This window comes from Oncorhynchus gorbuscha, linkage group LG15, assembly GCF_021184085.1.
Source record: "Oncorhynchus gorbuscha isolate QuinsamMale2020 ecotype Even-year linkage group LG15, OgorEven_v1.0, whole genome shotgun sequence".
Lineage (NCBI taxonomy): Eukaryota > Metazoa > Chordata > Actinopteri > Salmoniformes > Salmonidae > Oncorhynchus > Oncorhynchus gorbuscha.
Window position 1 is genome coordinate 11,971,611 of NC_060187.1, and position 26,500 is coordinate 11,998,110.

Below are 26,500 nucleotides of genomic sequence, written 5' to 3' on the forward strand. Positions count from 1 at the left end.
TTCAACACCATAGTCCACTCAAAGCTCATCGCTAAGCTAAGGAATTTGGGGCTAAACACCTCCCTCTGTAACTGGATCCTGGAATTCCTGACGGGCTGCCCCCAGGTGGTAAGAGTAGGCACCAACACATCTGCCACGCTCATCCTCAAAACAGGGGCACCTCAGGGGTGCGTGCTTAGTCCCCTCCTGTACTCCCTGTTCACCCACGACTGCATGGCCAAGCACGACTCCAACACCATCATTAAGTTTGCTGACGACACAACGGTGGTAGGCCTGATCACCGACAACAATGAGACATCCTATAGGCTACGTCAGAGACCTGGCAGTGTGGTGCCAGGACAACAATCTCTCCCTCAATGTGAGCAAGACAAAAGGAGTTAATTGTGGACTACAGGAAAAGGAGGGCCGAACACGCCCCCATTCACATCGATGGGACTGTAGTGGAGCGGGTTGAGAGTTTCAAGTTAATTTGTGTCCACATTCCCAACAAACTATCATGGTCCAAACACACCGAGAAAGTCGTGAAGAGGGCACGACAACACCTTTTCCACCTGAGGAGACTGAAAAGATTTGGCATGGGTCCCCAGATCCTCTAAAAGTTCTACAGCTGCACCATCAAGAGCAGCCTGGCCGGTTGCATCATTGCCTGGTATGGCAACTGCTCGGCATCTGACCACAAGGTGCTACAGAGGGTAGTGCCTGCAGCCCGGAACAAGCGACATCGGAGCACCAAGTCTAGGTCCAAAAGGCTCCTTAACAGCTTCTATCTCCAAGCCAAATGACTGCTGAACAATTAATCAAATGGCCACCCAGATCATTTGAATTGACCCCCCCCCCCCACACCCTTTGTTTCTACATTGCTGCTACTCGCTATTTATTATCTATGCATAGTCACTTCACCCCGACCTACATCTACAAATGACCTCGACTAACCTGTACCCCGCACACTGACGCGGTACCATTACCCCCTGTATATAGCCTCATTATTCTTTTTCTTATTGTGTTTTTTAAATTTTTTTATTTAACTTTAGTTTATTTATTAAATATTTTCTTAACTCTATTTTCTTTAAACTACATAGTTGGTTAAGGGCTGGTAAGTAAACATTTCACTGTAAGTTATACACCTGTTGTATTCGGCGCATGTGACAAATAAAATGGGATTTGATTTGAGTACAAAATATTCCAAAACGTGCATTCTGTCTGCAACAAGGCACGAATGTAATACTGCAAAGAATGTGGCAAAGCAAATAACTTTTTTCCCTTTTTAGTAAATCCAATACAACACATTACCAAGTACCACCCTACATATTTTCAAGCATAGTGTAGTGGTGGCAGCATGGTGTTATGGGTATGCTTGTATCGTTAAGGACATGGGAGTTTTTCCAGGATAAAAAATAAACAGAATGGAGCTTAGCAAAGCCAAATCCTGGTTCAGTCTGCTTTCCACCAGACACTCGGAGATGAATTCACCTTTCAGCAGGACGATAAACCTAAAACACAAGGCCAAAGATAAAACTGGAGTTGCTTACCAAGATGCCATTGTATGTTTCTGAGTGGCCTAGTTACAATTTCGACTTATATCGGTTTGAAAATCTATGACAAGACTTAAAATGGCTGTCTAGCAATGATCAACAACCAACTTGACAGAGCTTGAAGAACTTTAAAAAGAATAATGTGCAAATATTGTACAATACAGGTGTGCAAAGCTCTTACAGACTTACCCAGAAAGACTCACAGGAGTAATCGCTGCCAAAGGTGATTCAAACATGCATTGAAGCAGTGGTGTGAATACTTATGTAAATGAGATATTTCTGTATTCAATAAATGTGGAAATATTTCTAAAAACATGTTTTCACTTTGTCATTATGGCATACTGTGTGTAGATGTAGGGGAGAAATCCACTTTGAAATCAAATCAAATTTATTTGTCACATGGTTAGCAGATGTTAATGCGAGTGTAGCAAAATGCATGTGCTTCTAGTTCCGACAATGCAGTAATAACCAACGAGTAATCTAACGAACAATTCCAAAACAACTACCTTATACACACAAGTGTAAAGGGATAAAGAATAAAGAGTATGTACATAAAGATATATGAATGAGTGATGGTACAGAGCGGCATAGGCAAGATGCAGTAGATGGTATCGAGTACAGTATATTCATATGAGATAAGTAATGTAGGGTATGTAAACAAAGTGGCATAGTTTAAAGTGGCTAGTGATACATGTATTACATAAAGATGCAGTAGATGATATAGAGTACAGTATATACGTATACATATGAGATGAATAATGTAGGGTATGTAAACATTATATTAAGTAGCATTGTTTAAAGTGGCTAGTGATATATTTTACATCAACTCCCATCAATTCCCATTATTAAAGTGGCTGGAGTTGAGTCAGTGTGTTGGCAGCAGCCACTCAATGTTAGTGGTGGCTGTTTAACAGTCTGATGGCCTTGAGATAGAAGCTGTTTTTCAGACTCTCGGTCCCTGCTTTGATGCTCCTGTACTGACCTCGCCTTCTGGATGATAGCGGGGTGAACAGGCAGTGGCTCGGATGGTTGTTGTCCTTGATGATCTTTATGGCCTTCCTGTGACATCGGGTGGTGTAGGTGTCCTGGAGGGCAGGTAGTTTGCCCCCGGTGATGCGTTGTGCAGACCTCACTACCCTCTGGAGAGCCTTACGGTTGTGGGCGGAGCAGTTGCCGTACCCGGCGGTGATACAGCCCGACAGGATGCTCTCGATTGTGCATCTGTAGAAGTTTGTGAGTGCTTTTGGTGACAAGCCGAATTTCTTCAGCCTCCTGAGGTTGAAGAGGCGCTGCTGCGCCTTCTTCACGATGCTGTCTGTGTGGGTGGACCAATTCAGTTTGTCTGTGATGTGTACACCGAGGAACTTAAAACTTACTGCCCTCTTCACTACTGTCCCATCGATGTGGATAGGGGGGTGTTCCCTCTGCTGTTTCCTGAAGTCCACAATCATGAATTAAGGCTGTAACACAACATAATGTGGAAAAAGGCAAAGGTTATGAATACTTTCTGAAGGCACTGTAGCTGTAGTGTATGGTTCCCTGGGGTCCTATGGTTCAGAGACAGGCGCTAGGGAGGAGGAGGAGACAGTGAAAACACATATCAAATACATTAATGTATGTCCCTAAGGAAGGATGAGGGGAGGAACGATTGCTCAGGCACATAGTAGGCTTTTTAGTTGTGGGGAGTTGGATAAGGCTGCTGCTCCCATAACTAGCTGTCTCTGGTTGTGTTAACTAGAAGGTCTATAGTATTTTCCATAGTCCTACAACTTAGACTGATGTTATCATTTTGCCAAAAATAAAAGTAGAGCCTGCTGGCTTGAAGCTAAAAGAATTTCGGGGGAGAATACATAGGGCGTTGGCTTAGGGCAGTATAACGGGCCCACGTAAGGTCCGAGTGAGGATTTATAGCACTGTGTGTTGTTTTATAGCACTATTAAATGCTCCAGGGGTAATTCCGTTAGCATTTTGGCATGTTTTTCTAGATTTAGAACATAAAATAACATTTATAAAGCAAACATTATCCCTTAGGTCTAGCACAGCAAATACTTCCATTGTTTCATCACATGTTGCAGAACAGTGATTAAAACGTTTGTTCAGTGACTGAGTTGACAAGGCAAATAAAATGCAATATTTTTTTTATCATGCTTGGTAAACAGCCCTTCCCAATAATGCAAGGAGAAAGAAAGTTGACAAATAATAGAAAAGTTAACGCTTTTTTTGAGAGTTTCTCAGGAAATAAATCACATGGAAATGAGTAATAATTGATCATTAAAAAATGTCGCAAAATGTAAATTTTAAGCTAAAATAATGCAACAAAAACCTTATTTTTTAAGATAAAAGTTTCCCTTCCGGACAAGGATTGTCCAGGATCTCTGAGCATATTTCTTGCTATTCTATACATTTTTCCATGAGAATGAGATTTTTACTAGAATTTTAAGAATTTTTACTTTTAATAATATATATATTGGGGGGCTCCGGAGGTCGGGCTGCGGGGGTGTGTGCTTGGCCAGTGGCATAGGGTCCAAAGAATTAACGAGAACGAGGAAGTAGCGCTTGTGGGATGGGGAGTTCACAATAACAGCTGGCATTGAATGACAGTCACTGGGAGAGAGAGGGAGAGAGAGGCATCGACACTGTGCGACGCAGCGAAGGATACGAGAGACAACACCGGAGTTAACCCAACGTGCAGAGACTAGACCCTTGTCCACATCAGCTCGCCACCATGGGGATATCACCGTCCAGTCTCCTGGATGAAAGTAAATCCAACTACATAAGAGGTAAAGGACGCTTTTTCAAATGATTATGTGAGCTCTTACCTTTCGCTCCACTATAGACGCGTTAGCGCGGTAAACATTTACTGGAGACGGTAAGCTTATGGTAAGATTATGCCACTCTGTTTTCCATTGACAAAATTTGACAAAACAATTTATTAAACTTTTTTTTTACTTCACGATTCACACTGACACATAGCTTAGGCTAATAGCTTGATTTGGTCTTTGACAGAATAGATTTGAACTCGTGGAACCCGTTTTTCTTTTTATCATATAATATTTTTACCTCATGTTTGTTCAGGAAAAGACAGATATTCAAATCAAATCATGGACTGTTGGAGGGGACGGGGGACGACACACATTGGAATAGCCTAAAAAGCATAATATTTTGTGAAATGTGAAATGTGCAACATACTATGAGACATAGCATAGGGATTATTCAGTGTACATTTTTGAATGACACTTGAGATGACCCTAGTCTACCGTGTAAAATGAGCAAATAACAAATTGCATTGTCAATGTCATCTGAGAAAGATCTCACATTTAAAAAAATGGATGGAATGTAGGATCATAACTACACCATCTGGTGTTAGGATCATCCTGGATGATAGCTACACTGTCTGGTCAGATGTGGCTGTAGCCTGCATCATGTTATATCAGTAGCCTAGATATTTGACAGCAAAGACATACTTTATCTTTCATGTCATGGGAATTATACAGTTACAGTATAGGGTCTGTCTGTCCGTCCGTCCGTCCGTCCCGCCCGCACGCCTTCCTGTCCTGTCTGTCCGTCTGTCCAGGTGTATCTGGCAGTGCTTTATCAGGTCAGTCCAGTCATTCTCGCCCTGCAGGCAGCTGAAAAATGAGAAGTAGTCAAAAAGTGACTGGACCTGTTTTACCTTTCTACCTCTCTTCAGGTTACTGTGGTGACTATTGAGAAACATACGGGTTGGGACAGTGTACAAAGGATGATGCATTTCTCATGTATTTCTCATTCACTGTGTGTGTCTGTGTGTGTGTGTGTTCCTGTGTGTGTGTCTGTGTGTCTGTGTGTGTGTGTGTGTGTTCCTGTCTGTGTGTCTGTGTGTGTGTGTTCCTGTGTGTGTGTCTGTGTGTGTGTGTGTGTGTGTTCCTGTGTGTGTGTGTGTGTGTGTGTTCCTGTCTGTGTGTGTGTGTTTGGCAGCAGGTGCTAATGGAAAGTGCTTAGCCACGTCATTCTCTACCATTAACAATCATCCGATATGAATAATAACACTGTCCAAAGCGATGATGCCTCTTTTCATTGTGATAACGTTCCTTGCTCCTCCAACAAAAGCCTCAGAGGCCAAATTTGGGTGGCAGTGGTACAGACAGGGTTAGTTGTTTGAGCTAGTGATTCCATTACCATGAATTGTCTGTGGGTGTGTGGGTTCCACCCTGTTGTGAGTGTGTCTGTATGGTAGTACATGATTCACTAACAGACAACCCTACCCGATAGAATGAAGCTTCTCTCATTACTAAGTGTCATCATTACCCTTCTCAAGAGTCTTGAAGAAGTTGAATTCATTTTAATTGTCAGATGAAGTCTGAAGAACAATATCTGAGGTGACACTATATACAGTTACCTGACTGTCACAGAGCCGGGCTCCCTCCAGAACATAACTGACTTCTGAATTACTGCAATGTGTGTGATCCATGATATCAATATACATGGACAATCATCACTGACAATGAACACTGAATCAGTCAGAGAGCATATGCTGCTGCTGCCTATGAAAAGCACAGAGTCAAATGAAAACCATATCCTTGGGCCACTTGAACTGGTGTGTGATTGGCCTGTAAACTCTAGAGCTTCATGGTCCTCTGAGCTCAGGACACAAAACATGTAAACAATTGCACAGAAATACAGGATATATTATTATTAGAGCTTTTGCTTTTCCAGGAAGTTCTTTTTAGCAGGCATTATTTCTCTTTGAATGAATAGTCAGCTTGCCATTATTCTGCTGTTGCCAGTTTCCCCCAGCTGGAATGACACAATCTCTGAGATATTCAAACGCCTGGCTCAAGCTAGAGTGTTTCTGCAGAGACTAAGCAGCGCTGCGAGTGAGCCCACCTGTTGTTTATTCAGGCTTGTTGACTGAGTGGTCAGCGCTGTGTATTAAACAAAGAAAGACAAATCAACTCCCATACAAACATTGAGCCATCAAGCTTCCAGTTTGAATGGCAAAGAGTTTCTGCACGATGTCTGACTATTGAATAGTGTCATGGTATGGTTGAGTTCCGTGTGCAGTAGCAACTATGGTTGTTATAAATGAAAGTGGCTGTTTTTATCTGATAGAACCGAGCCAAACTACAATGACGCAGTAAATCCTCTTCTATGGGGCAACACATGAAAGGGATGTCGGCTGGTATGACATCACCTGAAGAAAATGTATGTTTTCCACACAGGCAAGCTGTGTTTTTGTTAGTATGATGCCACTGTGTGGTACTGCCAAAGATTTTTAGAACTATACCAAGATAGACCACAGCCTGTCGTTTCAAATGGAAACAAATGAGTCATAGCGGGCAGAACATACAAGGAGGTGGGCAGAGCCAAGCAGGAGCTAGCGAGATCCTATTGGCACATTCTAGCACATATTTACATATTACCATTTCGGAACGCCTACTCTGTAAATTGCGCTTGTGCATATAGCTCAATTCGCCTTTTCACTCCTTCTAAACAACGCAATGTTTTTAAACTTTGGAAAAGGGTAACGTTGATTCAGTTTTGGAAACAGAAAACTGTATTGAGATCAAATGTTTTATTGATGAGGAAATTTGCAGAATGTCGGCCAAAATCCATCTCGTTCCATTTTCTCCCACTGCTGGCCACTGGGCTTCCCCACTACCATATTTGGTAGTGAGTGGAAACGCCAAGCGGATGCTTCACATTTATACATCTGGTGAACTATCTGTCTCATTGTTCTATCTGTGGTACTGCTACAACACTAGACACATTCCCATGATCAATGCCCAGGTTTAGGTCAGTTAGTACTTTGAATGACAGTGACTAGTTGTTAGAAGTTGTTTTGAGTCATGGTTCATAAAAAGCTATGTTACAGCTTCAACCCCAGACCTCCGTAATACTGCAGGACCAGGTTATGATAGTTAACCTATGGCAGTAACACTTCTTGTGGTATCAAGTTGTGTTACACACACATACAGTACAATACATAACACACACACAGGCAGTGGATGGGATTGCACAATGTCCTAGTCATGTCTTATATTAAACAGTGTAGAGCCAGAGATTTCTTCCATGGGGAAATATTGGACTTGCTTCTGGCAGTCCATCAATATCGATGATGACGTTATATTGTTATAACACTCATGAATCCCAGCATCCCATGGCTCCCTGATGTCATTTCACAGCCCTCCCACAGGCACACACACTACTACTGCCGAAGAAGCCTGTAGGGAAAGCATGTTCCTATCACATACATCACTGAGGTCACCAGTAAAGCAGCACATACTCAGTTTATTATGTGTGTGTGTGTGTGTGTGTGTGTGTGTGTGTGTGTGTGTGTGTGTGTGTGTGTGTGTGTGTGTGTGTGTGTGTGTGTGTGTGTGTGTGTGTGTGTGTGTGTGTGTGTGTGTGTGTGTGTGTGTGTGTGTGTGTGTGTGTGTGTGTGTGTGTGTGTGTGTGTTTGTTTGTGTCAATGCTCTGCAAATTGAGCCAAACCCACATCCCCCAAAAAACTCCCTCTAAAAATTCAAATAATCTCATCGGAACACAAAACCTTTTTCACCGTGACAACACCTACTCCACAGAACTAGGTTGAAGAAGCTCCTTTACATAATGGGGTGATGAATGGGGTTGTGGATGGGCGATGTAATGGTATAGCCTGTAGAGCTTGCCATCCAACAACACAACACCATTAACACACAGGTGTAAGCTCCTGCCTATGACCCTGCTCTGGGTTGGTCTGCTGATTGTTGGGCGACTCAATATTTAAAACCACTACCAACATTTGTTTATTAGTATTTTCCTATTCGAAGCACAGCAGACACGCAAATGCTGTGTGAAAGGCTGTTAGCAACCAGCAGGGGGGAGTGACTAGAAGACTGTCTCGTTGACACACACCTACACCAACACACACTACTTCAGAGACTGAACATATGGTCTTTAGAACGCTGGTCACATAGTGATGTGGCATAAACATGAACTTTTACTGCTTGTGACCTGAATGGCAAGCAGGCCTGGCGATCAGCATCTTTACAGTCTGGTCTACACAGAATGGCTTTATAGGTTGTATGGATCATGTGTTGGAGGATGTTAAAGACATGCTCCGGAACTTTGGCGACCACTAAGTATTTTTTCAGCCTCCCGTGTTGGGCTTAAAAGTATACAGACCACTGGAGAGGTGTCATATAGGTGTCATATAGCCGAACTCAGCTTATCCCCAAGGGGTACACATTTTGTTTTTTGCCTGAGCACTAGACAGCTAATTTAAATAATCAACTAATCATCAAGCTTTGATGATTTGATCAGCTGTATAGCGCTCGGGCAAAGACCAAAACATGCACCCCTTGTGTTAGGTCTGCCTGAGACTGTGCGCTATGGTACGAGTGTTCAGTGGAAGAGTGCTTCAGCACAGTAAGCCCTGTTTCACTGGAGACTCCTGTTCTTCCATCCTGCCCCAACACAAACACTACACACTCCTGAATATGTTTTTATTTCATTTATTTAACCTTTATTTAACTAGGCACGTCAGTCAAGAACAAACCCTCCCCTAACCCAGACGATGCTGGGCCAAACCCTCCCCTAACCCAGACGATGCTGGGCCAAACCCTCCCCTAACCCAGACGATGCTGGGCCAAACCCTCCCCTAACCCAGACGATGCTGGGCCAAACCCTCCCCTAACCCAGACGATGCTGGGCCAATTGTGCGCCGCCATATGGGATTCCCAATTATGGCCAGTTGTGATACAACCTGGAATCAAACCAGGGTCTGTAGTGACGCCTCTAGCACTGAAATGCAGTGCCTTAGACCGCTGCTTCACTCCTGAAGATGGGTACCGCTCACACCTCAAACTGGTTGACACATCCAGTCTCAGTGTAATGCAGACAAAATAAAACATGTTTCAAGCATGAAACAGATACTTCCTCTTCAGCCAGGTCACAGTTGCAAATGAGAACTTGTTCTCAACTAGCCTACCTGGTTAAATAAAGGTGAAATAAAACTTTTTTTTTTTTTATGTTCCCCATGCATTGGCACCAGGTCAGGTGGTATTATAGTAAACTTGTATTATATGTAACTCTGAGTATGATCACTCAGAGTTATATCATTAGTTTGATACAACGTAGACAATTAGTTCATTTACACACTACTGCATCCACACACGCGCACGCACACACACGCGCACGCACACACACGCGCACGCACACGCACGCACGCACGCACGCACGCACGCACACACACACACACACACACACACACACACACACACACACAAGCATCTTGAATGAAATGGGAGCAAACAATGTTACGGGTTGGGTCATGGCTCTATGTTGCAGGATATCCACTCTGTGAGTGCCGTAGCCAGAGGAATGTGGATATAAGGAAGGGAGACTTTAGTCTGATAAGCACTGCAGTGATCAGTGGGGAAATGGCCTTGTTAGGGCACACAGAGAGAGGAGACGGAACTACCTTCAACTAGGTGATTGTTTAACAGCGGAGACCTGAGGAAAAAACAACAATGCCTCATGGGGGGGAAGTTCCACTGAAGATGTTGATCTCTCTGTCTCTCTTTCTCTCTCTTGGTTATTGATACAGTTAAGCGAATAACACCAGATACCCTGTCCTGGATAATAGTGACTTGTGTCACACTGTTGCAAATAATGAGCTCTCAACACGTGCACTCTAATCATTTCACCATTATCCAACTTCCATCAATGCATTTTTGTTCTCCATTTCGTCCGGGCTGGAAGGGAATACAGGAGGAATTTCATAAATATATATATATTTTTTAATCCACATTTTAGCTTAAAAGTTGATGATGCAGGACCAAGCTGAATGGATAATGTGAGGCTCTGCTCTGTACTTTAGGTAAAAGAGGGGTTTAGCTGTTATAATAATAATAATAATATATGCCATTTAGCAGACGCTTTTATCCAAAGCGACTTACAGTCATGTGTGCATACATTCTACGTATGGGTGGTCCCGGGGATCGAACCCACTACCCTGGCGTTACAAGCGCCATGCTCTACCAACTGAGCTACAGAAGGACCACAGTTCTGTACTGTAGTAGGTAGAGGAGGGGTTTAGCTGTTCTGTACTGTAGTAGGTAGAGGAGGGGTTTAGCTGTTCTGTACTGTAGTAGGTAGAGGAGGGGTTTAGCTGTTCTGTACTGTAGTAGGTAGAGGAGGGGTTAGCTGTTCTGTACTGTAGTAGGTAGAGGGGTTTAGCTGTTATGTACTGTAGTAGGTAAACGAGGGGGTTAGCTGTTCTGTACTGTAGTAGGTAGAGGGGTTTAGCTGTTCTGTACTGTAGTAGGTAGAGGAGGGGTTAGCTGTTCTGTACTGTAGTAGGTAGAGGAGGGGTTTAGCTGTTCTGTACTGTAGTAGGTAGAGGAGGGGTTTAGCTGTTCTGTACTGTAGTAGGTAAAAGAGGGGTTTAGCTGTTCTGTACTGTAGCAGGTAAAAGAGGGGTTTAGCTGTTCTGTACTGTAGTAGGTAAAAGAGGGGTTTAGCTGTTCTGTACTGTAGCAGGTTTTTCAAAAATGAAACATCACTGTTTCCATAGTGATACACTGAGCTCTGTGGTCACACACTCCGTATCTTCTGTAACACATCCTGCTATTACACACTGAGGTAATGACAGTGCAGTCAACATACACTCATTACAGACACACTCATTACATCTAGATAATCTTGTACAGCAATATGATCTCTGAGACCTGTAGCACTGCTGACAGATTCAGTCTTAGTATATGGAATATCTCTGGGCAAGGATGCTGTTACTGACAGAGTCACAGGCCCTCCATACCTCTATCCGTCTGTTTTGCTTTTCCACAGAACTAGATCCATATTCATGGATCTGCCTGGGAATGATTAACTGGAAACTAAAGTGAAATGGGAGACTGTTTGTGTGTAGTCGTCTGATCTGACAGTCAGCAGAGAGAGGTAGAGCAGCGTATGTGTGTGTGTGTGTGTGTGTGTGTGTGTGTGTGTGTGTGTGTGTGTGTGTGTGTGTGTGTGTGTGTGTGTGTGTGTGTGTGTGTGTGTGTGTGTGTGTGTGTGTGTGTGTGTGTGTGTGTGTGTGTGTGTGTGTGTAAGGGATCTGCTTGATGCTGAGAGGGTAGTCTGGTGGCCTTGGACTGGAGCACCGCATGGCCCTCTGCACAGAGAAAGACAGTCTGATTGGGCCAGTACATACACCCAATTACTTACTCATGCAACCCTTAGTCAGAGAGAAAGAGCGAAAGAGAGAGGAGAGATAGAGGGGGTGTAATGAACAGTAACGACTGCCGTATGTGGTCTCTAAGCTCTGTGTGCTGTGATTCCCTACATAGGCTACAGTCCCTATGATGTCACCTGGTTTGTGTCTGTCAGTGTGAAGGGCTTGAGTGACTTCCCTGGCAGTCTAGGTGTTGTGTAAGACGATACGGTACGGGCAGAGCTCACAGTGGAAAAATACTGATGAGCAAAGCGGGAGTTACAGTCAGAGGCACAGGAGTTTTAAAGCTGAATCAAGGTCTATGAAGTAAGCCTCATCAGAACTTCTCCTTTTCCTGCTCTAGGTTTTTTCTTATCTTCCCTGTCCACTTCCTTACTAATACTACCCCCTAGACCGAATTACCATAGCTATTTCTGTTATCTGCTACTACTGTATAATGCTAATAGTTACTGTATGTCTGTGTGTTGTTGTTAATAGGTTGTGCGGACGCAGAGCTGAAGGAGTTCAGTCCCCACTACAGGAGACAGTACTCTGTGGTCTTCTTCTCCCAAGTCCAGGATGAGCTGGAGCAACAGAAAGAGAAAATAAAACAGCTCCTCAAACAAAGGGTAAGGAGGTTTTGTGTGTGTGTGTGTGTGTGTGTGTGTGTGTGTGTGTGTGTGTGTGTGTGTGTGTGTGTGTGTGTGTGTGTGTGTGTGTGTGTGTGTGTGTGTGTGTGTGTGTGTGTGTGTGTGTGTGTGTGTGTGTTCAGTGGATCTCTCCATTGACGTAGAAAGAACACGCCTCCCTTCCAGGACAGCTACAAGGCCCTCCCTCACCCTCCCTTTGGCAAATCGGATCACACCTCCATTCTGCTCCTCCCTGCCAAAAGGCAGAAACTTAAGCAGGAAGCACCAATGCTAAGGACGGTTCAACGTTGGTCTGACACAGTGGTTCCCAAACTTTTTATAATCCCGTACCCCTTTAAACATTCAACCTCCAGCTGTACCCCCTCTAGCACCAGGGACAGCTTACTCTCAAATGTTGTTTTTTGCCATCATTGTAAGCCTGCCACACACACACTATACGATACATTTATTAAACATAAGAATGAGTTTGAGTTTTTGTCACAACCTGGCTTGTGGGAAGTGACAAAGAGCTCTTATAGGACCAGGGCACATACAATAATATAAAAAGAATCAATCATTTTGCGCTTTAGTTTAACCATCTTACATATAAAACCTTATTTGTTAATCAAAAATTGTGAATAACTGACCACATGTTAATGAGAATGGTGTGCTTGAAAGGATGCACATAACTCTGCAAATGTTGGGTTGTATTGGAGAGTCTCAGTTTTAAATTATTTTCTCCACACAGTCTGTGCTTATATTTAGTTTTCATGCCAGTGAGGGCCACTCTCACATAGGTACGTGGTTGCAAAGGGCATCAGTGTCTTAACAGTGCGATTTGCCTGGCAGGATACTCTGATTGGGATGCCCCAATCCAGAAATCTGGCAGTGACTTCTGATTAAATGACATTTTCACAGAACCGCTTGTTGCAATTTCGATGAGTCTCTCTTGTTCAGATATGGGTAAGTGGACTGGAGGCAGGGCATGAAAGGGATAACGTATCCAGTTGTTTGTGTCATCCATTTGGGGGGAAGTACCTGCGTAATTGCGCACCCAACTCACTCAGGTGCTTCGAAATATCACATATGACCTTGTCTGTAAGCTTGAGTTCATATGCACACAACAAATCATACAATGGAAAGACCTGTGTGTTGTCCTTGTTAATGCAGACAGAGAAGAGCTCCAACTTCTTAATCAAAGCCTCAATTTTGTCCCGCACAATGAGTATAGTTGCGGAGAGTCCTTGTAATCCTAGATTCAGATCATTCAGGTGAGAAAAAACAGATAGACCAGTCGTGTGAGAAACTCCTCATCATCAAGCGGTCAGACAAGTGAAAATGATGGTCAGTAAATACAACTTTAAGCTCGTCTCTCAATTTAAAAAAACATGTCAATACTTTGCTCCTTGATAACCATCGCACTTCTGTATGTTGTAAAAGCGTTACATGGTCGCTGCCCATATCATTGCATAGTACAGAAAATACACGAGAGTTCAGGGGCCTTGCTGAACCATTTTCACTGTAGTGTCCAAAACGTCTTTCAAGCTGTCAGGCATTCCATTGGCAGCAAGAGCCTCTTGGTGGATGCTGCAGTGTACCCATGTGGCGTCGGGAGCAACTGCTTGCAAGCGCGTTACCACTCCACGATGTCTCCCTGTCATGACTTTTACGCCATCAGTACAGATACCAACATGAGTAAGACATTTAAGCGTACTAATCCTCGCAAGGCTGCCGGCTAAGACGGCATCCCAAGCTGTCCTCAGGGTATGTGCAGACCGTATTCAATCTCTCCCTATACCAGTCTGTTGTCCCATCTTGCATCAAGATGTCCACCATTGTTCCTGTACCCAAGAAAGCCAAAGGTAACTGAACTAAATGACCATCGCCCCGAAGCACTCACTTCTGTCATCAAAAAGTGCTTTGAGAGGCTAGTTAAGGATCAAATCACCTCCACCTCAGTGGAGGCTGATGGGAAGAGCAATAGGAGGACGGGCTCATTGTAATGGCTGAAATGGAATAAATGGAACGGTATCAAACATATGGAAACCACGTGTCTGTGTTCCATTCCAGCCATTACAATGAGCCCATCCTCCTATAGCTCCTCCCACCAGCCTCCTTTGTTCCACCTTACCCGACACCCTAGAAGACGCACTACAATTTGCATACCGCCACAACAGATCCACAGACGACACAATTGCCATTGCCCAGCACACTGCCCTATCTAACTTGGACAAGAGGAATATGGAAGAATGCTGTTCATTGACTACAGCTCAGTCTTCAACACCATAGTGCTCTCCAAGCTGATGACACAACAGTTGAAGGCCTGATTACCAACGACAAGACAGCATACAGGCAGGACGTGAGAGCTCTGACAGACTGCTGCCAGCAAAATAACCTCTCCCTCAAAGTCAACAAAACAAAGGGGCTGATTATGGACTACAGGAGACAGCAGAGAGAACACGCTCTCCAACGGGGGTGCAGTGGAGAGGGTCAAAAGCTTCAAGTTCCTCTGCATGCACATCGATGAGGACCTGAAATAGACCTTTCACACAAAGAGCGTGGTGAAGAAAGCGCAACAGTGCCCCTTCAACCTCAGGAGGTGGAATAAATTTGGCGTTACCCCTAAGACCCTCACAAACTTCTACAGATGCACCATCGAGAGCATTCTGTCAGTCTGTATCACCACCTGTCATGGCTCCTGTACCGCTCGCAACCACAGGGCTCTCCAGAGGGTGGTGCAGTCAGCCCAACGCATCACCGGGGGCATACTTCTTGCAGGACATACAGTATACAGCACCCAGTGTCAGAGGAAGGCCAAGAAGATCATCAAGGACTTCAGACACCTGAGCCACGACCTGTTCACCCAGCTAACATCTATAAGGCGGACACAGTACAGGTGCATCAAAGCTGTGACTGAAAGACAGAAAAACTGCTTCTATCTCCAGGCCATCAGACTGTTAAAACAGTCATCACTAGCCAGCTTCTGCCCAGTACCCTGCCTTGAACCATAGACACTGTCACTATCTGGCTACCACCGGATACCTGGCTACCCTGCACCTTAGAGACTGCTGCTCGATGTATATACACTACATGACCAAAAGTCATGCTCGTCAAACATCTCATTCCAAAATCATGGGCATTAATATGGAGTTCGTCCACCTTTGCTACTATAACATCCTCCATTTTTCTGGGAAGGCTTTCCACTAGATGTTGGAACATTGCTGCGGGGACTTGCTTCCATTCAGCCACAAGAGCATTACTGAGGTCGGGCACTGATGTTGGGCGATTAGGCCTGGCTCGCAGTCAGCGTTCCAATTCATCCCAAAGGTGTTTGATGGGGTTGAGGTCAGGGCTCTGTGCAGGCCAGTCAGGTTCTTCAACACCAATCGCGACAAAGCATTTCTGTATGGATCTTGCTTTGTGTATGGGGGAAGTGTAATGCTGAAACAGGAAAGGGCCTTCCAAACTGTTGCCAAGAAGTCCAGAATTTTTTAGAATGTCATTCTATCCTGTAGGGTTAACATTTCCCTTCCCTGGAACTAAGAGGCCTAGCCTGAACCATGAAAAACAGCCCCAGACCATTATTCCTCATCCACCAAACTTTACAGTTGGCACTATGCATTGGGGCAGGTAGCGTTCTCCTGGCTTCCATCGAACCCAGATTAGTTTGCTGGTGCCAGTTGGTGAAGTGTGACTCATCACTCCAGAGATTGCGTTTCCATTGTTCCAGAGTCCAATGGCGGCGAGCTTTACACCACTCCAGCAGACTTTTGGAATTGCGCATGGTGATCTTAGGTTTGTGTGCAGCTGCTTAGCCATGGAAACCCATTTCTTGAAGCTCCTGACGAACAGTTCATGTGCAGACGTTGCTTCCAGAGGAAGTATGGAACTCTGTAGTGAGTGTTGCAAATGAGAACAGATGATTTTTACACGCTTCAGCACTCAGCGGTCCCGTTCTGTGAGCTTGTATGGCCTACCACTTCATGGCTGAGCCATTGTTGCTCCTAGATATTTCCACTTCACAATAACAGCACTTACAGTTGACTGGGGCAAATCTAGCAGGGCAGAAATTTGATGAACTGACTTGTTGGAAAGGTGGCATCCTATGACGGTGCCACATTGAAAGTCCCTGAGCTTTTCAGTAAGACCATTCTACTGTCAATGTTTGTCTATGGAGATTGCATGGCTATGTGCTCAGCTTTATACACCTGTCAGCAACGGGTGTGGCTGACAGGTGTATCCACTAATTTGTATCTATACTGTATATACTGTAAACATTATTAAAGGGACCAGTCTTCAGTGACTTAAATTCCTGCAATTCTATCCATTTTGCCATGGGGTTTTGTAGCGTGTATTTAAATACTGTATTCTCGACAGCTCATTCTATTATTTATACTGCTGTACATTGCATTTTAGTTACACTGTTCATACACACTGCATATTTATAGTCAACAAAAATGTAAATGCAACATGCAACAATTTCACTGAGTTACAGTTCACATACAGTAAGGAAATCAGTCAATTTAAATCAATTAATTCAGTCCTAATCTACGGATTTCTTATGACTGGGCAGGTGCGCAGCCATGGGTGGGCCTGGGAGGGCATAGGCCCACCCACTTGAGAGGCTGACCCATCCACTGGGGATCCAGGCCCAGCCAATCAGAAGGGCTTTATTACAGACAGAATAACTCCTCAGCCTTGTTCAGGGAGGTGACCAAGAACCCGATGGTCACTTTGGCAGAGCTCCAGAGTTCCTCTGTGGATATGGGAGAACCTTCCAGAAGGACAACCATCTTTGCAGCACTCCACCAATCAGGCCTTTATGATAGAGTGGCCAGACGGAAGCCACTTCTCAGTAAAAGGCACATGACAGCCCGCTTGGAGTTTGCCAAAAGGCAACTAAAGAACAAGATTCTCTGGTCTGATGTAACCAAGATTGAACTCTTTGTCCTGAATGCCAAGCATCTCGTCTGGAGGAAACCTGGCACCATCCCTACGGTGAAGCATGGTGATGGCAACACCATGCGGTGGAGATGTTTTTCAGCGGCAGGGACTGGGAGACTAGTCAGGTTCGAGGGAAAGATGAACGGAACAAAGTATAGAGAGATCCTTGATGAAAACCTGGTCCAGAGTGCTCAGGACCTCAGACTGGGGTGAAGGTTCACCTTCCACCAGGACAATGACCCTAAGCACACAGCCAAGACAATGCAGGAGTGGCTTCGAGACAAGTCTCTGAATGTCCTTGAGTGGCCCAGCCAGAGCCCGGACTTGAACCTGATCAAACATCTCTGGAGAGACCTGAAAATAGCTGTGCAGCGATGCTCCCCATCCAACCTGACAGAGCTTGAGAGGATCTGCAGAGAAGAATGGGAGAAACCCCCCAAATACAGGTGTGCCAAGCTTGTAGCGTCAAACCCAAGAAGACTCGAGGCTGTAATTACTGCCAAAGGTGCTTCAACAAAGTACTGAGTAAAGGGTCTGAATACTTATGTAAATGTGATATATCAGGTGTTTATTCATTTATAAATTTGCAAAAATTTATAAAACCTGTTTTTGCTTAGTCATTACAGGATATTGTGTGTACTGGATTCTTGACATATCTCATTCTAATATATCTACTGCTTTCCATATCATTTAGTATTTATTCCGTAAATTCATACGGTGTGCATACGTCTAGATTACATTTGGATTACTGTTACAGTGCTATTTGGGTTCTTTGGATTCGTTCCCAACATTTCACGATTTCTTGTTGTTGTCGTTTTGATTATTTGTATACTTGTTTGACATGTTACTGCATTGTTAGGAGCTAGTAAAATAAGCATTTCGCCTCAAACTTGGATTTGATTACCACCGTGGAGATGGACATGGCATCATGACATCATCTCTTTGTTTATTCAGGGTCCTCCGAAGGCAGGGGAGGTGCTGTATGAGGAACAGGTCCTCCATTTTGATTATACCCGGAAGTGGAAGGAGAGATACATGGTGGTTCGCGCCAACTACTGCCTGGAGTGTCACGACAGCTTTGAGGTGAGCAGGACGCTCTTATGACAGTCTTATTAACAGCCATGATATAGGACTGGGACCATCAACTAGATTCAGATGCAGGAAAAACAATTATTCAGTGGATGGTCAGGGGGCTGGAACATAATTACAAATCATTTGTAGACTGCAAATTGACCACAAGAAGCCCAAACAGATATAATATTTGACAAAAACATAATACTTTCAAACCTTACATTTGTATACGACCATGGGAATACTATGGAACAGATTTCCAAAATAAAAATATATATGTATATATTTGGGCCCACGAGCTGCCAGTTGGGGAACCCTGAGATAGGACACAGTCATTGGGCAACATTTTATCTGAATGGGTGAATAGGTGGCATACGGAAAATGAATACTTTAGCTGAATAAATAACAGAAAAAGATCCAGTAGCCCTAATGACTGTTCTGTTCCAGACCTTTGTGAAGGGCGTGCCCCCGCTCCACAAGCTGCTACCAACAGGAGGCACTGTGCTCACCACAGAGGAGAAGTACATGGCCATGGTGGACCAATGCTTCCCTGTTTCTGAAACCAACAGTGAGTAGATCATGTAGAAGGTTGTCCGTTGTGGGCAACCATGTGTATGACATTGAGTTGAGTTACAGTAAGTAAACAAAACTGACTTACCGATAATGTGCCTCTATATTACCAGCTATATTATGACATATACTGACTATATACACTCTGTAGATAGTGTGTAGGTTAGGTTACACACTCTGTGTTGCTACACAACATTACACACTCACTAGACAAATCCCTTTATTTCAGTCTCTATGGATTCTCTAGGAGTTCTACTTGTCCAGTGGAATTCCAATGCAAATACAGTCTGTCCCAAAGGGTGTTCAAACCTTCTTTTTTTTAACCTTTATTTAACTAGGCAAGTCAGTTAAGAACAAATTCTTATTTTCAATGACCGCCTAGGAACAGTGGGTTAACTGCCTGTTCAGGGGCAGAAAAACAGATTTGTACCTTGTCAGCTCGGGGGTTTGAACTTGCAACCTTCCGGTTACTAGTCCAACGCTCTAACCACTAGGATACCCTGCCGCCCCAAACCTGCCTACTGGGACACAGAAGCATAGAGAAACCAGTCTTGATAAAACCGGACCGATAATACACCTGGATACTGATACAGCTTGTGTTTGACTGTTGGGAGATTATTTCATTTGGTCTCTGTTGCCATGCCGAACACTTCTTTTGAAAGTTGCCATATTTCTGTCTAATACTTTGTTGTTGCCCAAACTCCCACCTCAACTTATTTTAGCCGTGTAGAGAGCACAGTGAGCGGGTTTTCATTTTTTAGTCCAAGCTACTTTGGGAGAAGCAGCGTTACCTCTCCTGTAAAATATGTCCACAGATGGAAATAAATACTGTGTTCTGTAGCACATCTGATCATATATTTTCTCACGAGAGATGAACACTAACTTAAAAATACACACCTGATCATCAGCTGTTTGTGAGGTCGTTGGTAAAATAAAATAAAAATGCAGAGTCAGGCACAGGACACAGTTCTGAGTAATAATCCAAAATGTACTCAACAACAGGTAGGATTCCAACAAGGAACAAACACAATAATCCAAAGCATGAACAAGGAGAAACAATAACACACAAAACAGAGACGGAAATCAGAGGGTTAAATAAGGAACATAATGAATGGAATGGAAACCAGGTGTGTATGATCAAGACAAAACGAAAATGAAACATGGATCGGTGGTGTCTAGAAAGCCGGTGACGTCGCCCGAAGAAGGAGAGGGACTGACTTCGGCCGAAGAAGGAGAGGGACTGACTTCGCCCGAAGAAGGAGAGGGACTGACGTCGCCCGAAGAAGGAGAGGGACTGACTTCGCCCGAAGAAGGAGAGGGACTGACGTCGCCCGAAGAAGGAGAGGGACTGACTTCGCCCGAAGAAGGAGAGGGACTGACGTCGCCCGAAGAAGGAGAGGGACTGACTTCGCCCGAAGAAGGAGAGGGACTGACTTCGCCCGAAGAAGGAGAGGGACTGACTTCGGCCGAAGAAGGAGAGGGACTGACTTCGGCCGAAGAAGGAGAGGGACTGACTTCGGCCGAAGAAGGAGAGGGACTGACTTCGGCCGAAGAAGGAGAGGGACTGACTTCGCCCGAAGAAGGAGAGGGACTGACTTCGCCCGAAGAAGGAGAGGGACTGACTTCGGCCGAAGAAGGAGAGGGACTGATTTCGGCCGAAGAAGGAGAGGGACTGACTTCGGCCGAAGAAGGAGAGGGACTGACTTCGGCCGAAGAAGGAGAGGGACTGACTTCGGCCGAAGAAGGAGAGGGACTGACTTCGCCCGAAGAAGGAGAGGGACTGACTTCGCCCGAAGAAGGAGAGGGACTGACTTCGGCCGAAGAAGGAGAGGGACTGACTTCGGCCGAAGTCGTGACACTGTTTCATCCTTTGGAATAGCCCGCGTGTTCTTCTAGTTGTCTAGCAAAACCAGGCAGGCTGGCGTGTGTGTGTGTGCATGCATACGTGTGTGTGTGTGTGTGTCATAAGTCCCATTCTATCGCCCAGCATGATATGTGTGATACTAATAGCTAGACATCCCAGTTTGGGTGTAACAGTAGCTTGAGATCACATTGTGTAGGTGTGTGTACTGTATGACCAGCAGGATGGTGTGTGTGTGTGTGTACTGTATGACCAGCAGGATGGTGTGTGTGTGTACTGTATGACCAGCAGGATTGTGTGTGTGTGTACTGTATGACCAGCAGGGTGGTGTGTGTGTGTGTGTACTGTATGACCAGCAGGATGGTGTGTGTGTGTGTGTACTGTATGACCAGCAGGATGGTGTGTGTGTGTACTGTATGACCAGCAGGGTGGTGTGTGTGTGTGTGTACTGTATGACCAGCAGGATGGTGTGTGTGTGTGTGTGTGTGTACTGTATGACCAGCAGGATGGTGTGTGTGTGTGTGTGTGTGTGTACTGTATGACCAGCAGGGTGGTGTGTGTGTGTGTGTACTGTATGACCAGCAGGATGGTGTGTGTGTGTACTGTATGACCAGCAGGATGGTGTGTGTGTGTGTGTACTGTATGACCAGCAGGGTGGTGTGTGTGTGTACTGTATGACCAGCAGGGTGGTGTGTGTGTGTACTGTATGACCAGCAGGGTGGTGTGTGTGTACTGTATGACCAGCAGGGTGGTGTGTGTGTACTGTATGACCAGCAGGATGGTGTGTGTGTACTGTATGACCAGCAGGATGGTGTGTGTGTGTACTGTATGACCAGCAGGATGGTGTGTGTGTGTACTGTATGACCAGCAGGGTGGTGTGTGTGTACTGTATGACCAGCAGGGTGGTGTGTGTGTACTGTATGACCAGCAGGGTGGTGTGTGTGTGTACTGTATGACCAGCAGGATGGTGTGTGTGTGTACTGTATGACCAGCAGGGTGGTGTGTGTGTACTGTATGACCAGCAGGATGGTGTGTGTGTGTACTGTATGACCAGCAGGATGGTGTGTGTGTGTACTGTATGACCAGCAGGGTGGTGTGTGTGTACTGTATGACCAGCAGGATGGTGTGTGTGTGTACTGTATGACCAGCAGGATGGTGTGTGTGTGTACTGTATGACCAGCAGGGTGGTGTGTGTGTACTGTATGACCAGCAGGATGGTGTGTGTGTGTTTCCATTGCAGATGTGAAGGAGGAGTTTGCCCCTCCTATAATCAGCATGCCTGGACAGTTCCCTGTGTACCTCAGGCTTCCGTACCGTAGAGATTACTACTTCTGCTTCCGTCAGGAGGCTCGTCAAGATGCTTTCCTCTCCATCCTCTCTGACTGCATCCGTCACCAGAACCAAGGTAACTAACCAGCCAGAACGAACGGTTACCATGGTAGCAGGCACTGAAGCAAAGATCCATAAGTGTATTTTAAATCGCATTTTCATGCACGGTCTCCTGAGGGAGGAGAGCAAACACAAAGCTCAGGTAGAACTAAGCCTGGGGCTGCAATTCTCTACCCTTCCCTCTGAAGTGTGCACTCACTCACTCACTCACTCACTCACTCACTCACTCACTCACTCACTCACTCACTCACTCACTCACTCACTCACTCACTCACCCCCTCTCTCGTGTGTATGGGATATGGTGGAAGCTCCCTCTGGCCCGTGTTTTCACCAACCCAATGTTTTGTAAGTGCACACTTTGTGGAGACAAGAAGGGAATTGGAACACAACACAGGCGTGACTTCCTTCTTAAAAGACAAGCATCACACATTTCTTTCCACTGTCTTACATTTCTTTCCACTGTCTTACACTTCTTTCTACCATTCTCTCTCTCTCTCTCTCTCTCTCTCTCTCTCTCTCTCTCTCTCTCTCTCTCTCTCTCTCTCTCTCTCTCTCTCTCTCTCTCTCTCTCTCTCTCTCTCTCTCTCTCTCTCTCTCTCTCTCTCTCTCTCTCTCTCTCTCTCTCTCTCTCTCTCTCTCTCTCTCTCTCTCTCTCTCTCTCTCAGACTTCCTAAAGAAGAAGACGGTTGAGGTGCAGGCCTTCCTCAAGGCGGTCCATCTCTACAGACAAGAGAAGGGCCGTTATGACTCCTGGAACATGCTGATTGGCAGTGATGTCAGGGTAGATGACAGCCTGGTTCTGCTTTAAACACACATCTCTCTCTCTCCTTTAAAGGCACTATAGGAATGGAATATCCATCCTGTTAGTTGACGGCAGTATAATTGGGCCATTGTGTGATCAGGGGACATTTGTAATAGCTGGAAAGACTACCAGGAAGTTGAGTTAAAGTATTTCTGCTAGGAGGCTACCATTGTCTTACTGCACTCACACACCTCCGCATTCACTTATTTGTGTGTGTGTGTGTGTGCTCACACCTCTCTCGTCATAGTTAGTACCGTATGGAATGTTCTGGAATGTCAAGAGTAAAGCTGTTGCTCCCAGAGTGTTTCGTTGTGTAGTTGTGCTTGCAGTATCACTTACTGGTTTGTATGTTTGTCAGGGGTTATGTGGGGATAACTGTAGCCGTTTGATATGCACACACTGTTTGTTAGGATGTTCACAAATATATAGTGTGTGTGTGTGTGTGTGTGTACAGGTACTTGCCAACTTGGTTATGGAGGAGCTGTTGCCGTCTCTGGAAAAGGATATGCTGCCTCATCTGAAAGCCAAGAAGACAGAGAGGAAGAGAGTGTGGTTCGCTGTGAGTCATACTCTTCTGTTCTGCAGTAGCTACTACAACACATGATCTTAGACCCTTACCCTCTGACCTCTCTCTCCTCTGCACCACAGACAATAGAAGCAGCTTATATCCTGGTGCAGGAGTGTCTGTTGGAGGGGCTGTCTGTTCTGAAGGAGGAGTGTAAGACAGCAGCTTGCCAGCAGGAGGTGCTGATACGTTCTGATATGGACTTGATCCTTCACTCTAGAACCTACCTGGAGGGAAAGCTTCGAGGTGACTACTTGCTAACACTGGAGAGAGAATCAATCCCAAATCCACCCCTATACTATAACCATATATAGGGGTCAATTTAGCAAGAGAGTCAGGGGTTTTCAGCTCTCACTCACTGCAAGACAAAGATGCTGCCAGTCAGGCAGAGGACTTGAAGCATTCCACTGTGATTGATCTGTGTGTGCTTGGGGGAGCTGGTCATTAGTACTTATTGGCTGCAGCAGCCGAGGTAGGTAGAGAGAGCACTGCTTTGAGATGAAAGGGAAGGTGCTAATGCTATCCTCTATTACTGTGCATCCACATGAGAGCTAACATGGCAGGTTAACTATGGACTCATCCCCTTATTGTTTTGTTATTTTCAGTGTTGTTGACATTGATACCTAGCTGACTCCCTGTGAGCTTGACTGTCTCTGTCTCTCTGCAGATGCCACTCACCAGGTCAGATAACTCTGAACACTGGGCTTTATACAATATTGATCTCCATTAAAACAGAGAGTTTATACAGGAGCCATGCCAATACACTCCATCAAATGAGTTACAATTATCCAACTTAGACAGCAGCACTTAAGCTAACTTGTTTGATATTCTGGTTTTATTAGAACAGAAGCACTATAAATGAAATCCAGAGAGAGCTCAAACTGTGATTCAGTACCGTACTGTATCTTGGTCTATTGACCTAGCCCTAGCTTGTGATCTGAGGCATGTACAGTGCATTCGGAAGGATTTAAGCAAGAAATACTAAGAATGATATGTAAAACAGTAGATATATTAGAGTGAGCTGTGTCAAGAATCCAGGAAATAAATATAATGAACAAAAATAGTGCATTTGGAAAGTATTCAGACCCCTTGACTTTTTCCACATTTTGTTATGTTACAGCCTTATTCTAAAATTGATAAAATAGTTGTTTTTCTCATTAATCTACATACAATACCTCATAATCACAGAGCAAAAAGAGGTTTTTAGAAATGTTTGGTAATTTATTAAACTGAAAAACATAATGACCTTATTTACAGTTGAAGTCAGAAGTTTACATACACTTAGGTTGGAGTCATTAAAACTCATTTTTCAACCACTCAACCATTTCTTGTTAACATACTATAGTTTTGGCAAGTCGGTTGGGACATCTACTTTGTGCATGAGACAAGTAATTTTTCCAACAATTGTTTACAGACAGATTATTTCACTTATACTTCACTGTATCACAATTCCAGTGGGTCAGAAGTTTATATATACTAAGTTGACTGTGCCTTTAAACAGCTTGGAAAATTCCCGAAAATGATGTCATGGCTTTAGAAGCTTCTGATTGGCTAATTGACATCATTTGAGACTTGCAGTGACGCTCCCCATCAAACATGACAGAGCTTGAGAGAATCTGCAGAGTAGAATGGGAATAACTCTGCAAATGCAGGTGTGCCCAAGAAGACTAGAGGTTGTAATGGCTGCAAAAGGTGCTTCAACAAAGTACTGAGTAAAGAGTCTGAATACTTATGTAAATGTGATATTTCAGTTTTATATTTTGAACATATTTGTAAACATTTCTAAACGCCTGTTTTTGCTTTGTCATTATGGGATATTGTGTGTAGAATGATGAGGAGAAAAAACATTTCAATCCATTTTAGAATAAAGCTGTAACGTAACAAAATGTGGAAAAAGTCTAGGGGTCTGAAAACTTACCGAATGCACTGTATCTGTGAATCTCTTTCCTCCTGTAGCCAGTGTATCAGAGTAGCTAATTATTATCTCCTCCTATAGCCAGTGTATCAGAGTAACTAATGATGATCTCCTCCTGTAGCTAGTGTATCAGAGTAGCTAATGATTATCTCCTCCTGTAGCCAGTGTATCAGAGTAACTAATGATGATCTCCTCCTGTAGCCAGTGTATCAGAGAAGCTAATGATTATCTCCTCCTGTAGTCAGTGTATCAGAGTAGCTAATGCCTCTCTCCTCTTGTAGCCAGTGTATCAGAGTAGCTAATGATTATATCCTCCTGTAGCCAGTGTATCAGAGTAGCTAATGACTCTCTCCTCTTGTAGCCAGTATCAGAGTAGCTAATGATTATATCCTCCTGTAGCCAGTGTATCAGAGTAGCTAATGACTCTCCTCTTGTAGCCAGTGTATCAGAGCCAGCAGAGAAGTTCTGTTCGGAGGGCGTGCAGCCCTACCTGGCCTCCATACTGGAGGAGCTCATGGGACCAATCAGCTCAGGGTTCCAGGAGGCACGGCTCCTAAGTGACAACCAGATGGACCAACTGTGTCAGGACTTCCAGGAGGGTGGTGTTACCGACAAACTCAAGCAGGTGCGGACTTCCTCTCCTCCTTAAACAATCCTGTCTGAGCTTTCCTTTCTCAAATCCTTTACCGTCAAACCCGGAGTTTCTGCTGATCCCATTCACACCCTTTCCGTTCCTCTCCTTTTTCCACACTCCTTCCTATCTCCCATCCTCGTCATTCATTTTTTACCTCTGATCCCCCTCTCCTTCCCTCCGTTCCTCTCTCCAGGCCCTGGCTAAGCTGAGTAAGCCCAACCTGTTGAGTTGCTACCAGAGGATCAACTCTCTCCACAACCAGCTGCATGACCTGCAGGAACGTTTTGGCTTCTCCAACATCAGCAATCTGGTCCACAGCACCCAGATAGACCTGCAGCAGGTACACACACACACACACACACACACACACACACACAAACTCATGCATGCAGACAGTACTGGTTCGAGATCAATCAT

The 26,500-nt window shown here is 44.6% G+C and overlaps 1 protein-coding gene across 2 annotated transcripts in view; it reads left to right on the forward strand.

The window, feature by feature from the left end:
- The first annotated feature begins 4,093 nt into the window (after positions 1 to 4,093).
- Positions 4,094 to 26,500, forward strand: part of niban1a (niban apoptosis regulator 1a) — a 28,281-nt gene continuing 5,874 nt past the window's right edge. The window contains exons 1-10 of one of the 2 annotated variants that reach the window (XM_046300135.1): positions 4,094 to 4,312; positions 12,202 to 12,332; positions 18,231 to 18,359; positions 18,795 to 18,915; positions 22,019 to 22,183; positions 22,833 to 22,948; positions 23,424 to 23,528; positions 23,618 to 23,780; positions 25,887 to 26,074; positions 26,277 to 26,423. In XM_046300135.1, the coding sequence (XP_046156091.1) occupies positions 4,258 to 4,312; positions 12,202 to 12,332; positions 18,231 to 18,359; positions 18,795 to 18,915; positions 22,019 to 22,183; positions 22,833 to 22,948; positions 23,424 to 23,528; positions 23,618 to 23,780; positions 25,887 to 26,074; positions 26,277 to 26,423 (1,320 nt within the window). In that variant the 5' untranslated portion in view covers positions 4,094 to 4,257. Of the gene's footprint in view, positions 4,313 to 11,963; positions 12,068 to 12,201; positions 12,333 to 18,230; positions 18,360 to 18,794; positions 18,916 to 22,018; positions 22,184 to 22,832; positions 22,949 to 23,423; positions 23,529 to 23,617; positions 23,781 to 25,886; positions 26,075 to 26,276; positions 26,424 to 26,500 lie in introns of those variants that run through there. The other variant, XM_046300136.1, reaches the window with a different exon arrangement.